The 20,062-nt window shown below is 41.5% G+C and overlaps 1 protein-coding gene across 2 annotated transcripts in view; it reads right to left on the bottom strand.

The window, feature by feature from the left end:
- Positions 1–75: 75 nt before the first annotated feature.
- notch1b (notch receptor 1b) overlaps positions 76–20,062 on the bottom strand; it is a 44,144-nt gene continuing 24,157 nt past the window's right edge. For both annotated transcript variants that reach the window (XM_087849327.1, XM_087849326.1), the window contains 22 exons: positions 19,185–19,377; positions 18,920–19,065; positions 18,421–18,534; positions 17,561–17,680; positions 17,142–17,294; positions 16,799–17,027; positions 16,121–16,322; positions 15,795–15,948; positions 15,453–15,637; positions 14,676–14,808; positions 11,722–11,979; positions 10,407–10,519; positions 9,323–9,891; positions 8,613–9,047; positions 8,248–8,396; positions 6,293–6,503; positions 5,875–5,965; positions 5,471–5,633; positions 3,633–3,931; positions 3,233–3,380; positions 3,013–3,110; positions 76–2,920 (listed from right to left, as the gene is read on the bottom strand). In XM_087849327.1, the coding sequence (XP_087705453.1) occupies positions 1,532–2,920; positions 3,013–3,110; positions 3,233–3,380; positions 3,633–3,931; positions 5,471–5,633; positions 5,875–5,965; positions 6,293–6,503; positions 8,248–8,396; positions 8,613–9,047; positions 9,323–9,891; positions 10,407–10,519; positions 11,722–11,979; positions 14,676–14,808; positions 15,453–15,637; positions 15,795–15,948; positions 16,121–16,322; positions 16,799–17,027; positions 17,142–17,294; positions 17,561–17,680; positions 18,421–18,534; positions 18,920–19,065; positions 19,185–19,377 (5,552 nt within the window). In that variant the 3' untranslated portion in view covers positions 76–1,531. The remainder of the gene's footprint in view (positions 2,921–3,012; positions 3,111–3,232; positions 3,381–3,632; positions 3,932–5,470; positions 5,634–5,874; positions 5,966–6,292; positions 6,504–8,247; positions 8,397–8,612; positions 9,048–9,322; positions 9,892–10,406; positions 10,520–11,721; positions 11,980–14,675; positions 14,809–15,452; positions 15,638–15,794; positions 15,949–16,120; positions 16,323–16,798; positions 17,028–17,141; positions 17,295–17,560; positions 17,681–18,420; positions 18,535–18,919; positions 19,066–19,184; positions 19,378–20,062) is intronic.

The following is a 20,062-nucleotide window of genomic DNA, read 5'->3' as shown; positions in this document are numbered from 1 at the left end:
ATGCAGTGATTACTTTACTGGATTTGTACTTTAGATGTTTATTATAAACACACAAGCATAAAAAATAAAAGACAATTATCACTGATTTCAAGACACACAGGTGCCGTTTATTATAACAAGAAACATTTTTACAGATTGAAAATGAAAAGGGAAAATACATTTGTTGCAAATTATAGCTTTATAAAGACAAAGGAAACATATTGCAGATATTGCATTTTTCACTACAACCTAATGTGGTTTTTAAAAACAGAACTTTTTCCAAACTATACCAGAGTGCATCTCACAAAACATTAAGGTGGACAACTTGAGGACAAAACCAAGTTTTCATTTAATTGAAGTGTAACAAAAAAACCTTTCTATCATACATAAACGTTTGCCTCAATGGATTTTTGTGTGTTCCAGAACAGCAAATAAATATCAATTTATAAAACCTCAATATTTATTTATTTTTCCATTTTTTTATGAGAAAAACACCACCTAACAATATATTGTGCCTATTTGTATATAGTTCAAATTTATTTATGCATAAGGGACAATAGGATACAAAATATAAATTTTGTTCTGTTTTACATTTTAGAGGCTGATGATTGGTGTAACACCTATCAAAATTGCATGCTTAAGACATAAGATTTCTTGAACAAAATCTTGCTTACGAGGGACACAAGGGGCATATTTACAGAAGGAAGGACACAGCCATAGGCTCAAACTAAGGGAGAGAGAAAATGGAGATTCCTTTTCCCTCTGAACAAAAACATACACTGTGGCCGACGGGCCAGATCTCCAACACCACAGGACTCGCAGATACTCAAGCCTGCCTTAACTGCCAATCTCCAAGATGGCCTTATACTGTACAACATATCACATTCCCACTCCATTTCCACACGAGTGAAATCAAACCAAGAGGCGCAACATAATGCTGTTCCACTGATTCAAGAAATTTACATGACTCTAAAGAGTGTAGCTAAGAATCACATGATATTTATGGAAGCTCCCATATCATACAGGACCCGTACATGGCATCCATGTACTGTTAACAGTTTACCATCAGTTGATATTTCAGATGCTTACAAATAACTGAAATAACACTGAAACTTAATATGTGCTCTATAAAAATGCCCCTTAATCACGATTTTCATTATAAACAAGATTATACAAAAATATATATATATAAACATGAGAAACCATATAAAAAAGGCAAAGTCCTTAAGGGAAAATAAATACCCAGTGTGTATGCTGCGACTTCACTCCAGAAAAGAAGTACTAAAAGAAAAGACTTACTATAAAGGCCATCCACTGCCCTGCTTATGACATAACACCGTGGACCCCACAAAAAGGCAGGCAATGCTTATAAATAAGACATTAATAAATAAAAGAATGGATGAAACACAGATGTTGCTGTTAGTATAAAAGCTTATGAAGGTTTTTTAAAATCCCGTTTACAGTGTTGCCCTTTCTCTTTTTCCTCCAAGAGTGCCTTTTTAGACAAAAAAAAAATACATATGTACAGCAGCTCAGCTGGGTCTGAAGATTTTTATTTGAACTGTTCAGGTATGTGTGCAATCTGAGACTGCATGCTTGTCGGTGGACTCGAGATGCCCTCTGACCAGTCGGACATGTTGGAATGAGGAGATGAACTGGACCACTGGTCAGGGGAGCCGGGAGAGGGTGTCAGAAAGGGGTGGTCAGGTACTTGGACCTGATGGTTTGGGGTGTTGTCAATGGGGCCCGAATAACTGTGCTGGGAGGGTGGGGTGAGGAACTGGGTGCTAGGCATTGACTGGCTGATGGAGGAGGGCATAATCTGGGTCTCCTGAGGCAGGATGGTGCGGATGGGCATGGTGGAGTTGCCTGTGCCCTGCTGGAGCTCTGGAGAACTGAGCTCCCCACCGATGAAGTTTTGGGTGTTGGCTGTGTTTGAGTTCTGGTGCTGCAGCTGGATGCTCTGCTGCTGCTGTTGATGCTGCTGCTGTTGTTGAAGCTGCTGAAGGTTCTGCATCTGCTGCATCTGTTGAGCTTGCTGTTGCAATATGTGCGACTGTGGACCCATTCTGGTGTTCTGGATGCCCTGATATGTCATCATCTGAGTCAGGCTGCTGTTTGGGTGGCCATTATGGAGCGTTGTTGTCATCATCCCGTGCTGGCCTCCCTGGTGAAGACCTCCTTGACCACCAGAGTTGTTTCTCATTGGGTTGTACTGACCTGGTTGGCTCATGTTGCCATGGATCCTGGACAGCCAATCACACTGTCCATTCATGGCGCCCTGGCCACTGGAGACAGTAACGGGTAGATGGGTAAGACGTGGAGGCATTGGGTCAAACTGCATTCGAGCCAGCTCCTGCTTGCTCGGCATCACCATGTGGTTTACAGCCAGGTGTGGGTCAGACATCCCCTGCAGATGGTTCAGGGATACAGACGGCGACTGCTGGAAAGGTGAGGTCATCATCGGCGGTGAAGCTACATCAGAGACATAACCATGTGGAGACTCCAGGGAGTCAACTGGAGACAGAACAGCTGAGCTATCCAGGAGGTTCCCGGGCTTCCCATCCTGGGAATTCTTCTTCTTCACCTTCATGTCTTTTCCCTCCTTGCACCCGATGCCTTTGGTGCTGGGCTTGCGTGCCTTTTTGCTCTGGCCTTGACCTTGAGGCTGGGGCTGCTTCATGTTTCCCAGGAAGCCATTAGGCGAGCAAAGAGGGGGTGACAGTGTGGTGCTTAGTGACCCTCCATGCATGGGAGGACTTCGTACCAGGTTGTACTCGTCCATCAGCCGCACAATGTCGTGATGCATTCTCTCTTGTGCAATGTCTCTGGGTAGCCGGTCCATGTGATCAGTTATTTCTCTGTTGGCAAAATGGTCCAGCAAGACCTTGGCAGTCTCATAGCTTCCTTCCCTAGCTGCCAAGAACAGAGGTGTTTCCTCCTGAAGTAAACAGAAAGGAGACAATATATTAAACAGTTTAACAGATGCACAAGGAATGTTCCTTCATTGCAGAAAGGGGGTTATTTCTATACCTTGTTATTTTGCATGTCTTTGTTGGCACCATTTTTGAGGAGCACAATGGCTGCCTCCACGTTATTTACTGCTGCGGCCCAATGTAGGGCTGATTTACCTGCGGAGACAGGAGCAGGGTCATTAGATATAAAATTCTTTTTGCACCACATTTAGCACTAAAATGTGAAGATTTCAGGCTTTTGTGAATATCGTGAGTGGCAAAAAACATTGAAACTTTACCAAAATCATCAATTGCATTGACATCAGCATGGCAGTTAATGAGCTCCTCCACCATGCCCTCCACTGCAAGCCTGGCAGCCAAGATCAGGGGTGTAGTGCCATCATGCATGCGGGCATCTAAATCTGTGGCACGGTTCCTTATCAGAATCTGCAAAGATATACAACACATTACTCCTTTTGAGCTCCATTAGATTCTTTTAGAATAATTAATTTTACAGGAAATTTAAAGTATTTTAACTTTGTACTATTAATAATTTTTTTAATAGCTACATTTTTCACACAAAATGGTCATCACAATTTTAAGATGAAAAAAAAAAAGACTTTAAAGGAGCCATGCTCACATTTGCATTTTTGGGTTTCCTAATCCAAAAAGAAATAAATAAATGATAAAGAAACCCACCTGGAACACTCCTTGGGCATCGGCTGCCACAGCAGCATGCAGAGGAGTTCTGCCCATGTTGTCTTGTATGTTGGCATCAGCGCTGGCCTCCAGCAGGCGTTTAGCAGCATCAGAGCGGGCATAGCGGGCAGCCAGGTGAAGAGCTGTTTCACCCGTCCGATCAGTCTGGTTGTGGAGGTTAGCACCTTGATAGATGAAGTCATTGATCACATTAGCAGAGGCGTCCTCCTCCTCCTCGCTGTTGCCTGTTTCTAAACCTCCGCCACTGCAGGACGCAATCATCAGGGGTGTGAATCCATCTGCACAGAAGGGCCAGAAGAAGCGAATGAAAAAAAAGGCACTGCATGGTCAGCACAGTACAGCTATATTAACTACTGCAAAACTACAAGAGGGTTCACTTCAAAGCACCTGGCAGATCAGAACAAAGCAACAAACAAATCGAATGTGGATTTGACACTTTTTCCTGGGTTGAATCATCACAGCGCTCTCTTTTTCGATAATAGATTCTGATCAAGGCCCCGGCACAGGAGAAGCTTCAGAAGGAAAGCGAAGCTAGAGGGATAGAGGCCAAGGCTTGCTAAAGCTAGACTACTGCAAAAACGAAGCATTAATATCTGGCTGTGAGAGGCGGCTCAGTCAGTCGACTTGGATAGGTTTTCTCCTCTTCAAAAGGATAGCAAGCCCCAGATCTCGCAGATTTGGTCGATTCAAGTGTATCGATCCGCAACGGGGGGAAAAGTGTGCTCTCAAGTTGTTAAACCTGTTACTTTGATTTTTCATAGCTTTTCTTCAGGGAATTTGCCACTTAGTACAAAGTTAGGTTTTTGCATCTGATGCCTTCATTGGTTTTTGTAATGTAGAATAAAAAAAAAGAAAAAAAGAAAACAGAGGCCTATTACTGGTCAAATGATTAATCTGATCAGGAATCAGTGTTTTCCCCCAGGCATCTGGCTTCCAGCCAGCTGCTTTGAAGAAGATCCTTTACCCTGAGGACATGGAGCTTTAGCAGCTCCTACATGCGCAATTACACACGCACGCACACACATAAGAAAAACACACACACACACATCCTTAGGAAATGTGAAATGTTCGCCCAGAAAAGATATTAACCAATTCACATACACAAGTTTACACAAGAAAAACACACACACAGAAAAATGTGTGACTACTAGAAATGTGTGCTCAAAAAGTTCTTTGCCCCTTGATCCATTCAAATATCAGTAATAGCTTTACACTACCGAAGGATTTTCCTCTCCCAGTTCTGTCACCTAGACTTTTCAGTTCTGTATTTCACAAGCAAAAGGAAAAAAGGCAAAAAAAGACATATATATATATATATATATATATATATATATATATATATATATTAATGCACAATTTTATATAATTATATATACATAATTTTCACATGCCAGCAAAGCTCTGTTTTTAGGAAATTATGTATATATAATTATATAAAATTGTGCATTAATATATATATATATACATATATAAATAAATATATATATATATATAAATAAATAAATATATATATAAATAAATAAATAAATAAATAAATAAATAAATATATATATATATATATATATATATATATATATATATATATATATATATATATATATATATATATATATATATATTAATGCACAATTTTATATAATTATATATACATAATTTCCTAAAAACAGAGCTTTGCTGGCATGTGAAGCAGTTACAGCTCAGTAGTCTCTGTAATTTAATGGTTTATATAAAGACAACCAAGTCATCCGCAATAAAAATAACCTAAAGACAAGAGAAGGTCCCGCTAATATAAATAATATTTATGGTTAGTAACACACCTGGACCGCGGACATTGACATCCAGGCAGTCATTCTCTATCTCGCCCTGAGGGGGTGTGGGAGCTATAGATGGGATGCGCAGGTCAGCGGCATCCAGGTGCTGCTGCGTCCACTGGCGGTTGTCTGTCTGGTCATCCGCATCCAACACAGCCTGCTCATCAAACTGTTAAAATGGGGACAGCAGGAGGTTAGACAACTGAAACTGACTTTAAATCGAATTAAAAAAAACCAAAAAAAGTTTAAAATGTATTATAAAAAGATCACAAAATTATTTTAAACGTTTAAAAATACACAAACAGTTCTCTCAAAGCCTAGAATTAGATGTCTTATGAAATAGTTGCTCAGACTGTAAAATTGAATAATAATAATAATCATTATATTTTAGTTATGTCAGAGTTCCTTACCCTAAAGCGTTTCGCATCTGAAGGTTCATCTTCTCCCCACTCAGTGTGGGTGTCATCCATGAGAGAAATGTCTGAGGTGTTTTTCATTGGCCTGTGATGAAGCAGAAAACCTTTTAAAAATCCTCGTACTCCACTGCTTCAGTCTCATACAAGCCACTCACCATTAATGGTGTAGCGATGCCGAAAAAACAAAAGCATTGATTGATTTCATACCACACCCCTCTGCCCCAACAAGTCAATTAATTCACACGTAAACCTGCTATATCATTATCATTAATGATCCAGAGAAAAATCCCATTTTTCCAAATTTGGCTGATCACCGGTAACAACCATTTTTAACTAAAGAACTGGCCCGTCACCCAACCCGCAAAGAAACACGCACCAAATGACAGCGAGCGCCGAATAAATGTAAACTTACTTTAATCCCACCGAATCCTCTCCAACAGGCTCACGTCTCTTCTTCTTGCTATCTGTGGTCTTGAAGCCCTCGGGAAGCCAGAGCCGCCCGTGTTCATGACGGCGCTTTCGGGCAGCCACCATTCCCAGTCCAAGGAAGGCCAGCATCCCTAAACCGCCCAGTACCAAGTAGATTAGGTAGGAAACCTGTGGCGTCTCGGGTTCCACGCCACCTGGTAGGAAAATGGACATTATGTTCACAGTGGGCTGAGGACAAGATGTGGACCGCTGGACCGGGACACCCAGGATCAGCCTGAGTGTTCGAGCAGAGCTAGTCCGGCTCTCCTTCGCCCCGCGGATCCCACTCCAAAACGCAGCCAGTGTCTGAAATGGACTGACGATCCTCACCGTTTGTAAAGCTAGCTTCTTCTATCTATTCAGTAATAATCAGAATTGCTAACCACTTTTCATCAAAAAAAGAAAAGGATGGGGCGTGATAAAAAAAAGAAAAGGGGGAGAAAAGTACACCACCACCACCACCTCCTCTCTCTCTTTTCAGCCCAGGGTACCAAGAGACAACTTTACCATTTCTTCTTTAAGAGAAAAAAGGGAGGGGGATTAATGAACTTCAAATTACTGCACGCACTTTAAGCTGTAAAGACGAAGGATTTATTAGGATTTTCGAGATAACAAAGACTCCCAACTTCTAGCACACTCCCGATCAATTTTTCCCCTTCTCTTTTTTTCCACTAACGATTTTGAAATGATAAACTCCCCCAACCTAAACCCTCAGAGATACATTAAGTCCTGGTATTACATTCAGCGAGGTGAAGGTTGCAGCAGCCCCTCACACTGTGGGATGAAGTGCGTGTGCGTGCATGTGTGCGAGTGTGATATCCGTGGACGTATATGTGTACATGTCTGAGAAACAGACAGATACGGTTATGTTATGTGATTTTGGAGGCGGGGGGGAAGGTTGGATGAGTTGATTTACGGCAATTAACCATTTTGGAGCCTCAAGCCATTGGATTTACACCGAGGGGAGGACTCATTGTTTAGGCCAAGAGATTCACAACTGCATTTGTTCACGGCTGCATAACAAATACACAATCAAAGAGTTGTTAGGTTAGGACCCGACCAGAGGCCACGTCGGATACATTTGCTTTGAGCGTGAGCATAAAAGAGCATGTGTCTAATCCGAGTATGTTCTGTACGTGTGGACACCACAAGGCCTTAAAAAAACCCCATCAGTGATTTTTCATGTTTTAGTCCTCATACTGCTAATGACATTTATTTTACTTTACAAACAATCAAGCTAATTTGTGTTTAATTTGTGTTTTACATTTTAGAATGTCTTCAAGAAACCTTGGTTTTGCACGGAAATGAAAATGATTACCAGTGTGTAAGATACACTAATGTTGTATGCAAATACAACGTTTAAGGAGTGTATGTAGTGTTTATAAAAAGATCCAATTTAAAAAAAAAAAAAAAGACTAAACCAACAATTATATACGAACAGAGATAAATGAACATGTTTTTTACATGTTAATCTAGAAGTTTTGAAATTTTAGGAATAAAAATATTTGCCTGGGTTTTGTACGCTACATCAAATGTATTCAAGTGGAGGTTTGGCCTGATAAAGAAATATGCAGTACAACCTGAGGCCCACTACGTTTTTAATAGTCAATGATGGCTTTGTTTTTTTCTTGTGATTTGTTAACAGTATGGAAAATACACAAAATCAATAGACTTTTCCATTGAGTGTACATTGATTAGAAAAGTTTCATCATACAATATGAAAATATGAAGCAGCTGCTTTAGATCAAATATCTTTGGTAAAAAGTGTCCAGAATTTGACAAGCTGCAGTCAAAATTTGCTTTTGCTTTATTTTTTTTTATAGAGAATTCTACTTTTTGGAAAGCCAACAATGCATACAGACTTTTTAAGTCATGCAGATACCTATTAAATATACTTACTGTAAACAGCTTCAATGGTGAAAGGTACATCCAGTTTGCCACTGGACTCCAAAGCCCCAAGGAACGCTGCAGCATCACTTGTGCTCTGGAAACACTCGGTGGATTGTTGGAAGCACTGACGGTTGTCCACTTCCAAGTGGACAATTGAACTAGAGAGAGAAGAAAACACAAAGTGACTCCAGACTTTATCATTTTTCTGAATCTCAGCTTCTGCAAAGAAATAAAAATTTTAAACCCCCCCCCCAAAAAAAGAAAAAACTAAATCCAAAACAAAGATGAGCATATAAAATGACAGATAATGGAAGAAAATGATCTGAACAATTTACAGGTTAATGACTGAAATATTTTCAGAAATGCCTTCTCACCCTTTGATCTGCAAATGATCCAGCTCCCTCTTTGCTCTCTTGCTGTCACCAGCTAAGTCATACAGGCTCCTCTTGACCACATTCAGCACTTTGCCAGGAACCTCTGACCAAGAGTCCACTGAACGCTTGACGTTGTACTTTTTCAGCTCCTGTTCGTTCCCATAATATGGGTAGACCATCATTTCCCCCTTTGTATCCTTCTTGAATACCACATTGGTTCGGAGCACGCGGCTCAGCTCGCGCAGGAAGCCGAAGGAGTTGTTGAGGAGGTGTTCAGGGGTGATGTGGACAACCAGGACCAGCTGGCCCACGGCTAGCTTCTCAGGCATGTTGCTGGCACAGTCCAGGCCATCCCACTCGCACTCTGCGTTGTTGCAGCCCTGGTCGCAATGGCCATCGGCGTAGTGATCCTTGCAGTACTGGTCATAGAGAGGGCTGCAAAAAAATTGCATGCAAAGGCCCAATTAAATATCTCTTAATTGCACATGTTTGCTTAAAAGAAGAAGTATATGACACAGAAACTACCTACAGCTCTACTGGAAAATAATGAACTGTTATATCAAAGACAGTTTTATCACTGTAGTTCTATATCCTGTTTGTTCTTCTCAGCATCTAATTAGCAGCACACCAAACAAGACAAATAGATTTTAAGATATTTAACTGGACTTTATGAAGCTAAGCTAACTCTTATTTCACTTAAATACACTTACTTGCACTGTCCTTCCAAGTTCTGGCAGTCAAACCCATCATACAGACATCCAGCATTGTCACACTGCGAGTCACACTTCCCATCATTGAAGTATCGCCAGCACTGCAGAGCGGCCGAGCAGTTCTTCCACGGATCGTTGAAATTGAGCGAGCAGTCGCCGTTGTCCCAGCCGCACTCATGGTTGTTACAGGACACATCGCAGTGCTTGTTGTACTTGCGCTCTTCACACTGCGGGATCCCGCAGGGGACGTCCACTGGGGGTGGCGGGATGTTGTGGCCAAACCCTCCCGGGAAGCTGTAATCCAGGATGTGGCAGCGGAGGCCGTTGAAGTTAGCCGGGCAGTCACAGTGGTAGTACGGCTCCTCTGAGGTGTATTCACACGTGCCGCCGTTGTAACAGGGGTTCGAATAACAGGGACTGTCAGTGGGATATTGGCATTCAGGTCCAGTGAATAATGGAGCACAGAGACACGTGGGACTCTTATGACCAGAGATGCATGTGCCTCCATTGTGACAGTGAAGGCTGCCGCAGGCCTGGGAGTCGTATTCACACGTGGAGCCAGTAAAGCCCTACAGGAAGAATAATATATATGATTTATGCTTATTATATATTAAATAGATTAGACTGATATGAATATAAGCAATCTGTCTTATTCCTGAAAACTAAAATTCAAGCCAATATCAGGCTTAAGCAAAAGATACAAATTTTTATGACTATAATTATCAGTTTAGTCGGGATGATGAGAACACACTTCCTTGAAGTGCCTCTTTTCTCTCAGAGTCTATATAAATGCAGACATAGCGTATTGCAAACATCAATATATGAAAACATCAATGTTTTTGTCTGTCTGTATATTAAAAATACATGAACATAAATCTATGATTAAAGACCATAGGGCTAATTTAGATCAAATATTAGTAAAAAGTATGTTTCCCATTATGGAAGCATCATATCGCCTTCTGTATGTCTCTTTTAAAAGTTACAGTCAACATTTAGATAATATTAAGAGGAATTTTTGCTCTTTTATTACAACTTTCTTATGAGTGACAGAGGTCTGTGTATATTTCCGAGAGTGTGTACTCACAGGAGGACATTTGCAGATGAAGCCATGTGGTGTATTGCTGGCCACAGCACAGGTGCCTCCATTACGACAAGGTTTGCTCTTACAGCCATCGAACACAGTGTCACAACGCTGACCTACAGAGGTGTCACACACAAAAAGGTTTGTCATTTCATTTTCATTCCTCATCATAATTGTAAGGTTAATGCCACACCAGTACGTTTTAGATCAACAAACACTGTATATAAAAGATGGGCAGCAGCAGGGACGGATTCCTGTATCTTGCATCATTGCACTTTGATTTTCACTTGACTTCAGTAAACACTGAACTGAACACAACATGACATTCATTTTGTACATTATGGTTCCATTTTGAGTTTATTGCATGATAAAAAAATGGTCAACTCCTATCACACTGACACGCAGTCAGATTCATGTCTTCATTCAAGTTCAGTTGTATAATTAAAAACTAGGGAGCCTGTTATTTTGTTCTGGCAAGTCCTTTGTATTTTAAGCATGGTTTAAGCTAATCAAAATTAGCAACTCAATTAATAATAGCTCATCTTGTTAACCAAGGCAGCATAATCTGATCATTGCTACTCTCTTGTCCAAAAGTTTGCTTAAAAAAAGATAAATTTTGCTGTCCTGGAAAGCTCCTCACCCTCCAGCCCGATCACGTTGGCTGGAAGATGTTATGCTCTTCTTAAAAATGGAGAAAATAAAATTTAGACTCAGAGGAAATGTTAATAAGTTCTCACAGATGTGGCAGCCTTTTATCATTTACTTTAACTCATTGAAAACACTTACAACAGACTAAACTTTTGTACCACAGGGTTCCCTTTTGTTATGGTTTTGGGAGGGAGATGATTTTTTTTTTTTAATTATTATTTTTTTGTTTGTTTGTTTATTTTTTGTTTTCTGTGTGTGGGTTCTTGTTTTTTTTTGGGGTTTTTTTCTTTCTTTTTTCTGTTTTATTGTTATCATCCGAATCTTAATGGCCTAATTTGTTTTGATATATGTCTTTATATCAGTTAGTGCTTGCTGTATTGGGCCCGATATGTCAAATTACATGTGCAAAACTTTATAAATAAAGAGGGGAAAAAAAAAATAAAAAAGATAAATTTGCAATGGTGAAAAGCAGAAACTCAAAGCTTCCATAAACCTTAAACGGCTGATCTCACTTCGGTTATGTCCATCTTTTATATGCTGTGTGTAGTACAAACATGCAAACTGAATGATGAGGGCAGTTTAAACAGCGAGTGCAAAGAAAATACCAGCCAAAAAGGCAGGCTAACATATCCCCCCTCAAACTCTTTAATATACTCTCTAAGCTGTTTACCCGTGTATCCGGTGCGACACTCGCAGCGGTAGTTGTTGGTGAGCTGGATGCAGCTGTGCGTTCCACGCGGGTCACAGGGGTTTGACAGACACTCGTTCACGTCTCCCTCACAGCGCTCCCCAACGTATCCTGGAGGGCAGATGCAGTGGTAGCCTCCGACTCCATCCACACACTTGCCTTTGTTGAAGCACTTTGGCTCTTTGGTGACCGGGTCAGTGAAGGGGTTGCAGTCGTCCATATTGATCTCACAGTGAACACCTGAAGATTGCAATGGAAGAGTAAGGGGGAAACAACAATGTCAAGTAATGTGCATTCATTTAAATAAAGAACATGAACAATATATCATTTTGAGAATCACCAAAAGCGGTTATGACTTTAACAAACTGTCAGCAGGTCATTTGCTTTCTATTCTGTCTTTTTCCAGTAAATTGCAGATATTAGTGTCCCTTTATAGAGGAAATTTTGGATAAAAGGTATGAAATTAGTAGGGGTGCAACGATACTCGTATCGATATCGAACCGTTCGATACAGTACTTTCGGTTCGGTACGCATATGTATCGAACAATACAACATTTTTAATTTATTTTATCAACTTTCCTTCTGACGATGCTGTCTGTGTTGAGCGCTCAGTGGATCTGCGCTCGACAGTGCAGCCTAGGCGGAGTAGTCGAACACAGATTCACTGAGCGCAGGGCAAGCTACCTAGACAGAAGTTAAGCTTGTTGCAACATGGCAAATTGAACCTCCCCCACCCTCATTCAGATCTGGCGTTTGGAACTATTTTGGTTTTCATGTGACGTATGACCCTGAAGGTAAGCGTGTCATGGACAAAAGTAAAACAGTATGTTGGATGTGCCAGCAATGCTCAATTGGTGGGAACTAGTGTGTTAGCGCAGTTAGCTCGTTAATGTGTTGACGTCTTCCAGCCCCACTCATGAGGCGATCCGCGGTAGCTCGTTAACGGAGATTTGCCGTGTTGTGACCTTAACGTCATTTCAGATTAACGCTGACAGCACTAGTGGGAACACAACCAATATGACTGCACATTTACTCCGACATCATCCTAGTGCAAAGACAAGTGGAAGCAGACAAAAACAAGCACGCATGCTACAAACTTTACCCGAGTCATTTAGACAGCCGTTAGCACATGATTCTCCTTATGGGGACCTGATATGTTTAATATGCTGCTGAGAATATAGCCCAGAAGAAGCGTATAGTATAGCTTTTATTTTGGAAAGAGACATTTCTCCATAATAAACTCTCTTTTCCAAAGATGAGTGATTCCTCAATCAGATACAGGGCTCGCAAAATCGCTAGCCCGACGTCCTGGGGCTTTTTTCCAGTCGGGCTACCAAAATCTATCTCTGCCCTGCCCGTCGGCCTATTGTAGGAAGGAAAAATATATGTCAATGCTTTTGCATTCTTTCGGAAATGTAGCTGGGTAATTATGTCATTGGCATCGGCCACTGTCAATATGTGACATACTGAAATCGCGTTTGAATTTGCGCTTGTTTTTTGCTTTCACTTTGCAATCGCGTGAACTGTGTATAGAGAGCGACAGTACTGATTGGTGAGTGATGATAATTTGCGCACCAATTCCTCTGACATCGTCTTATCAATCGTTAGCTTACTATGCAAACATGACAAGTGAAATCTCCTGCAGCTTAAACATGTGAGAGGTTGATCGCGCAGAGAATCGCTGAGCGTTATGTTAGTGCGTGTGTAAAAGCAGCAGGATATATATTTTAGTTCTGCTGAGCCAAATAAGACAGGTCAGGGTGAAGAAGTGACAAAACGGAAAGGTTATGACAAATCAGACTATAAGGCAAAAAGAAAGTGCAGCTTTATGGTTTCATGGACAAAAGAATTTCTGTGGCTGCAATATGACGAGCTAAATAACCAGGGCTGCACATAAGTGGTCTGCAGGTGCGCATTCGCTGTCAAAATAAAAACCCGCACAAGATAAGAAGTTGCAACGTGTGTTTGCGTACATAAGATTTTCAGGAAGAGGACAGACATTTGTTTAGAACTCTTAAAGATGTCGAAGAAGCTCCTTTAAGCAATTACTGTGATGTTCCTCCACCTCCAAAGAAATGTCAGAAGGAGTCCGAACCACAAAAGAAGCGCGTATTCTCGGAAAAGTGGTTGCAGGAGGTGAGCTGGCTTCAAACAAATGATGGACGCACAGAGATGTGGTGCAGAATGTGCCGTGAAAATTTAATAAATGACAAATTAATAAAAAGGCATGAACATTTTTTTTGTATCGAAAAAATATCGAACCGTGACACCAAAGTATCGAACCGAACCGAACCGTGAATTTTGTTGTATCGTTGCACCCCTAGAAATTAGGTCTGGACTTTGAAAAACAAAAAGATAGACATGTCTGCAAAGAAATAAAAAAAAAACAGTAGTTAAGTTTGAAGAGATACATCAGGGCATGTTGTATGAAGAGTTTTATATAGTAACATTTTAATGTTTTGAGTAAGAAAAAATTTCAGATATCCAAAACCAGATTTAAAAAGTCCTTAAATAAACAGAGAGTCAAAGTGCTCTGCTTTTCCCGTGTAAATGGCTTTAGGATAAACCAGACCTTGAAACTGACCAAAAATGATTAAAGTCAAGACGTTTAGTACCATTTTTAAATACTGACCTGTATTTGTTTTAAAAAAACAAAAAACTTTTTTAATCTTCAAATTTCCAACAACATGTTGGCTGTTTTAGGAAAACCAACTCTATTGCCACTTTAGACTGACCTAAAACACACACGCTCCCTTCATGTCTGAGAGAAAAATCAATAGAGTACTTGACAAGTAGAGGAAGAGATGGAGCCAAGACGGGAGGTGGAGCTTTTATGCCCGGGGTGCTGTTAAGCCCTAATTAATGAAGCGTGGAGACGAGTAGGAGAGAATGGGGAGGCAGAGAGGTGTGGAGGAGTGTGCGTGGGGTCTGCTGACCTTGGGTTCCCCGGGGACAGGAGCATTTGTAGGTATTGATCAGGTCAATGCAGGTGCCCCCGTTCTGGCATGGCTGGGAGAAACATTCATTGATCTCCACAGAGCAGTTGGTCCCCAAGTATCCTGGCATGCACTGGGGAAGAGAGGGAATAAAAGACGAAAGAGGAATAGAAGGAAGAAGGAAGAGCGGGACAGCGAGAGAAGAGAGGGGAAAGTTAATCGATGTCTGACATGAAACAAAGATGGTTTTTGTTTACCTGGCTGTTTTCTGGCCTCCATCCTGCCAAGGCCAGAAGATCCCTTACTCCGGAGAAGATTAACATAACCAAGCTGTTTGTTTTCTATTTATAAGCAAACCTCTTCATTAGGACTGCAGCAGAAAGGATGTCTGCCTTAAACTTAAATTCAATGAACAGCTACAATTACCGCTGCTTAGTTGAATGCCTCCGACAGTTAGTTAAAAAGCAGGTTAATATCATATAATATAGAAGATATATTAATGAGTTGTAGCTTTAAGACTAAAATATTTCTGCAAAGAAGCACACATCTAGAGCTATACAATCACCACAAGAAATGTGTTTAACTATAAATGTCTCCAAGTAATGTTTATTAGAACAACCAAAAGTTGCCATAAAATATAAATAACATACTAAACTTGAAAAAAAATGCAGTACATATGTGCCATGGGGCACCAAATTTATGTAAAAAATAGACACATAACAACAAATCTGAACATAGATAGCAAAGAGATAAAAACTTTCTCTTCGCAGTTTTTACCTTGCAGGTGTATCCGCCCAGAAAGTCGGTGCAGGTGGCGCCGTTTTGGCACGGGTTCGGTTTGCATTCATCTACCTGCTCCTCACAGTAGCTCCCAGTGTATCCCACCTGACAGTGGCAGTAGTGAACATTTCCTGCGTCCAGACACTGACCCGAGTTATGACAAAGATGCGCAACATCGACTCCTAAATGGATAGCAAAAGATGACGAAAGTGTTGTAATAAAATTCTTTATATTTTGTCAGTAATCGGCAAATAATATACGACGTGATATTCTAAGTTTAACAGGCTAAACACTGTTAAAAAAAACAACTGGCATAACAAGGCTTTTGAAACCTCTCACCTCTCTGTTTGGCTGCCACCTCACAGGAAACACTTGGGACGTCACAATAAAGGCCCGTCCATCCAGTCTCACACCCACAGCTGTATGTGGTGTCTGTCTGCCAGCAAGTTCCCCCGTTTTTACAAGGAGACGAGTCACACCAACGAACCAGGTTCTGAAAAGCATAATAAGAGTAACAGATGTTGACTGTGCGGTGTTAATGCAGTATGCATGTGTTATTTATCAATTCAATATGCCAGACAGATGTAATTTGCTCATTTTACGGTTAAAAACGCAGGGAGCCTTGAAGACAATCAGAATAACTTTGTTCTACTAGCTCCTCCTACCTGACAGTTTAGTCCCGTGTAACCGTGTGGGCAGGTGCATTTGTAAGTGCCATAGCTGTCCTGGCAGGTACCGCCATTCAGGCAGGGTTTGGAGTCACACTCATTGATATCATGCTGGCAGTAGCTCCCGGTGAAGCCTGGTGGGCATAAACATGTGAAGGCATTGATGCCATCCACACAGGTGCCACCGTTGAAGCAGGAGCTGTAGGGAAAAAAAATAACAGACGTCAGCGCATCAAATTAGGGTTAAAATATTCTACAGCTTTTTGGGGAAATGAGAGTAAATCAATACAGCTCTCATTATATGAGCTGCAGGCAAATTTATATCTGATTCACAGAAAGTTCACCCAGAACAAACATTTTTGTTGCAGCATTGCTCTACTTCAATTTCACACTTTTCCCACATTTCAAAACTGACTGAATAGAGCAGAACTAATGCTTCTGCCATTTTTGCAAAAAAACATTAGAGCTACACATTAATTTAATGTAAAAGCAAACTACTATGTTGAAACCTACTGTTGTATATCAATGTTTCACCAGAGGGGGCAGTAGTGGACAAGAAAACAAAGATTACATCTCCAAAGCGCAGAAAGTGAACCTGCTGATCTTGAAGAGATTACTCACAATGACACAGTGGGGTTTAAATCAAGCAAACAAAACCTTCTGTGAGCTCTGTACCTCTCAGTGCAGTCAGGAGTGTTATTTTCACAATGAATGCCACTGAAGCCGAGCGGGCAGGTGCAGGTGTAGCTGTTGACACAGTCAGTGCAGTTGGCTCCGTTCTTACAGGGGTTGCTCTCACACTCGTTGATGTCCTCCTCGCACCTCGTTCCGCGAAAGCCGGCTGGGCAGGTGCACAGGAAGCCGTTCACCTCGTCATTACAGAGCCCTCCGTTGCTACAGGGGTCTGCAGGTGGAAGCATCAGACTCAACTTTATGTTCTTATCGTGCTGCTTGTGTGCATTTTCATCAATTTACACGAAGAGGAAACAGATAAAGGGAGAAGGACTGATGAACTTACTGGGCTTGCAGTCGTCAATGTTGTTTTCGCAGTTGCGTCCGGTAAAGCCCGGTTTGCAGCTGCAGTGGTAACTGCCCAAAGTGTTCTGGCAGGTTGCTCCATTGCGACAGGGATTCTTCACACACTCTTTGATGTCCACCTCGCAGGTTTGGCCTAGAAGGGATTAGGAGAGGAAACAGAAAGCAAATATTATATACTTCTTCAAATGCTGGCAGAGTAAGTATGAAATTAAGAACATAATCATCTTGATTACAATCCAAGGATCTCTTATTAGAAATGTTTGTATTAAATTAACATTTAACATTTACATGTGTACTTCTGTTCTCTAAAAAGGCTGCTCTCTGAGTCCTTTTTGACCTTTTCTATGACCTCTTACTCATTCCTGGAAGGTACTCATATATGCAGACATTAATAATTACCTTGCCATCCTTCAGGACAGACACAAGAGAAGTTCAGATAGTCCTCTGATTCCTGACACAGTCCTCCATGCTTGCAGGGTTTGGAGCTACAGGGGGCCATCAGAGTTTCACAGTTCTCTCCTGTAGTGTGCAAACGCAAGAAAGAAATATACCGTTAACTGAATTAAAACTCTGTTTAACATTTATCTGTCACTATGTGATACCACGCAGGAGTCATGAACTTGGAGATAACCCAATCCAAATGGACACAGAATCATCTTTCAATCAATGCTATCAGAAGATTTTAGCCAGGTTCTGTCAGTATTTGAGGCCTGTGGAGATATTTCCCTATCTGTTTCCATAACATACTGCTAATACAGGAAGTCGGCTCCAGTTTCCGGCCATTGTGAAGCCATTTGCTGTTCTGTGAGACAGGAAGCAGGCAAACAGGAAATGTGTCAAGCAACCCGTTCCCACCCCAAGCCAAGCAAGAGCCTTTTAGTATTCAAAGCGCTGTGGATTTTTCCAAAAAAATATACAAGACAAATATAAGAACAATTTGCCCTTAAACTTCCCATGGTTATGTGTTTGATTAAATACTAAGCCAGATGACATTAAAATGACATTAAAATGTTTCCCAGCTCCCATCACGGATGCTTGTGGATCACAGAGGAGCACAGTGAGTCAGAGGTTTGGTGTCTTTGAGCCCTGAGGAAGTCTTGCTGCTGAACTTTACTCAAGAGCTACTTCATCCGCCACACATTTTCCTCTTTGCCCAACAGCCGACACAGCCGGTGGAAACTGTCTCCCACAGCAAGGAAATGCCAGAACGCCAGGCCAACACATGGGTGTATCAAATATTTTCAATAATATTTCCATACCCGTGTAAGGCAGGATACAGTTGCACTTGTACCCTGCAACGTCGTCAATGCAGGTCCCCTGGTTAAGGCAGGGATTGGAGGCACATTCGTTGATGTTGTTCTGGCAATTTGGTCCTGCGTGCAATAAATTAAACACATTTCAGTTCAAGTGATGGTTAGAATAGAATAGAATAAGAATAGAATAGAACTTTATTGTCATTGCACATGCATAGGTACCGGGCAACGAAATGCAGTTTGCATCCATCCAGAAGTGCTTTAGCCATGATATAGATATATTACAATATATATTAGCAATAATATAGATATGTAAGTATATTACAGAAATGGGTCTATTATGGTATGTTATAATGTACACGGTATGAAGTATGTTATGAATATTCTATAACTATAAGTATGTACAGGCTGTAGTGAGTACAAGCTATGTACAGGCTATGAACAGGATATAAACAGTGAAACTGTACGGTTCGAAGCTCATCGACACACGCTAACAAATACTGACCAGTGAAGCCCACGCGACAGGTGCAGACGTATCCGCTGGTCATGTCCTTGCAGGTGCCTCCGTTCATACACGGGTTGGATTCACACTCATTGTTGTTGATGTCGCAGTTTTTGCCGCTCCAGCCAGAGTCACACAGGCATTTATAGCTGACGAGGAGTAAAAGACAAAGATCATCAATAAAGGAAAAAGTTCCTTGTTGGAAATCTGGGGAAACTTGTTTATTGTCACTGCCCTGCCCCTGAAAAACGTTTATAGACCGCCTCACCCATTTATCTTGTCCTCGCAGTGACCATGGATGCAGGGATTGCTGAGGCACTCATTGACTTGGGAGAAGCAGGTGGTGTCATGGTAACCATCTGGACACTGGCAGGTGAAGCTGTTGATGCCGTCGATACAGGTGCCGCCGTTGTGACAGGGGTTGCTCGCGCACTCATTGATGTTTATGTTGCACATGGCACCTAAACAGATATTTCGCTTTACTTCCTGACTTCATGAGTCTCCATGAGTTTATAAACAGTGAAAGGATGGGTGCTGAAATCACTGCAATCATTTTTACACTCCAACAGTTTTGATGTATTACATGAAAACGCTCAACAGCTGCACACAAAGCCTCCACACAATCAAGTCTACATATCAACACAGCGAATGTATCAATTTCCAGAAACATACGGCTTTAAAGGCGGCCTTTGTCGGCGACTTGAAGCGTTGATGCCATTCAGGCCCGTGTCATGCGTAGCATAAAGGCAGCCCATTTGGCTTTTAAGCAGGGACCGGCTTCCAAGCTTTTAAAAGCTCAACTTTCAGGAATCTTTCAGGGAATCTTTTCTCCCGCTCAAATCCCCACTGGCCCTGTGTGCCAGAGAGTGTGTGTGTGTCCTCTCTTTGTGCGGGAGGGCAGCTTGCTTGTCCGAACAGCAGCAGGTTGGGGACAGGGTGGAGCTGGAAAGTGACACCGGTCGAGCCTCAGAGGAGCGTGCGCACTCGCTCGCCATCTGTCACCCTCCCCATCAGGACCTTTGAATCCTCTGATGCGGCACCTTAAGCACTCGTTTGCCCACTTTTTACTTCAGACAGATGTTATGTTTAACCTGGCTATATATTTGGAAAAGATGGGCTTTTCCAGTGCATTAGTTTGTGGCAGTA

The sequence above is a fragment of the Neolamprologus brichardi genome, chromosome 12, assembly GCF_056152115.1.
Source record: "Neolamprologus brichardi isolate AB-2024 chromosome 12, ASM5615211v1, whole genome shotgun sequence".
Lineage (NCBI taxonomy): Eukaryota > Metazoa > Chordata > Actinopteri > Cichliformes > Cichlidae > Neolamprologus > Neolamprologus brichardi.
The sequence above is the reverse complement of the archived record's forward strand: the minus strand, read 5'-3'. Positions and strand labels throughout refer to the sequence as shown.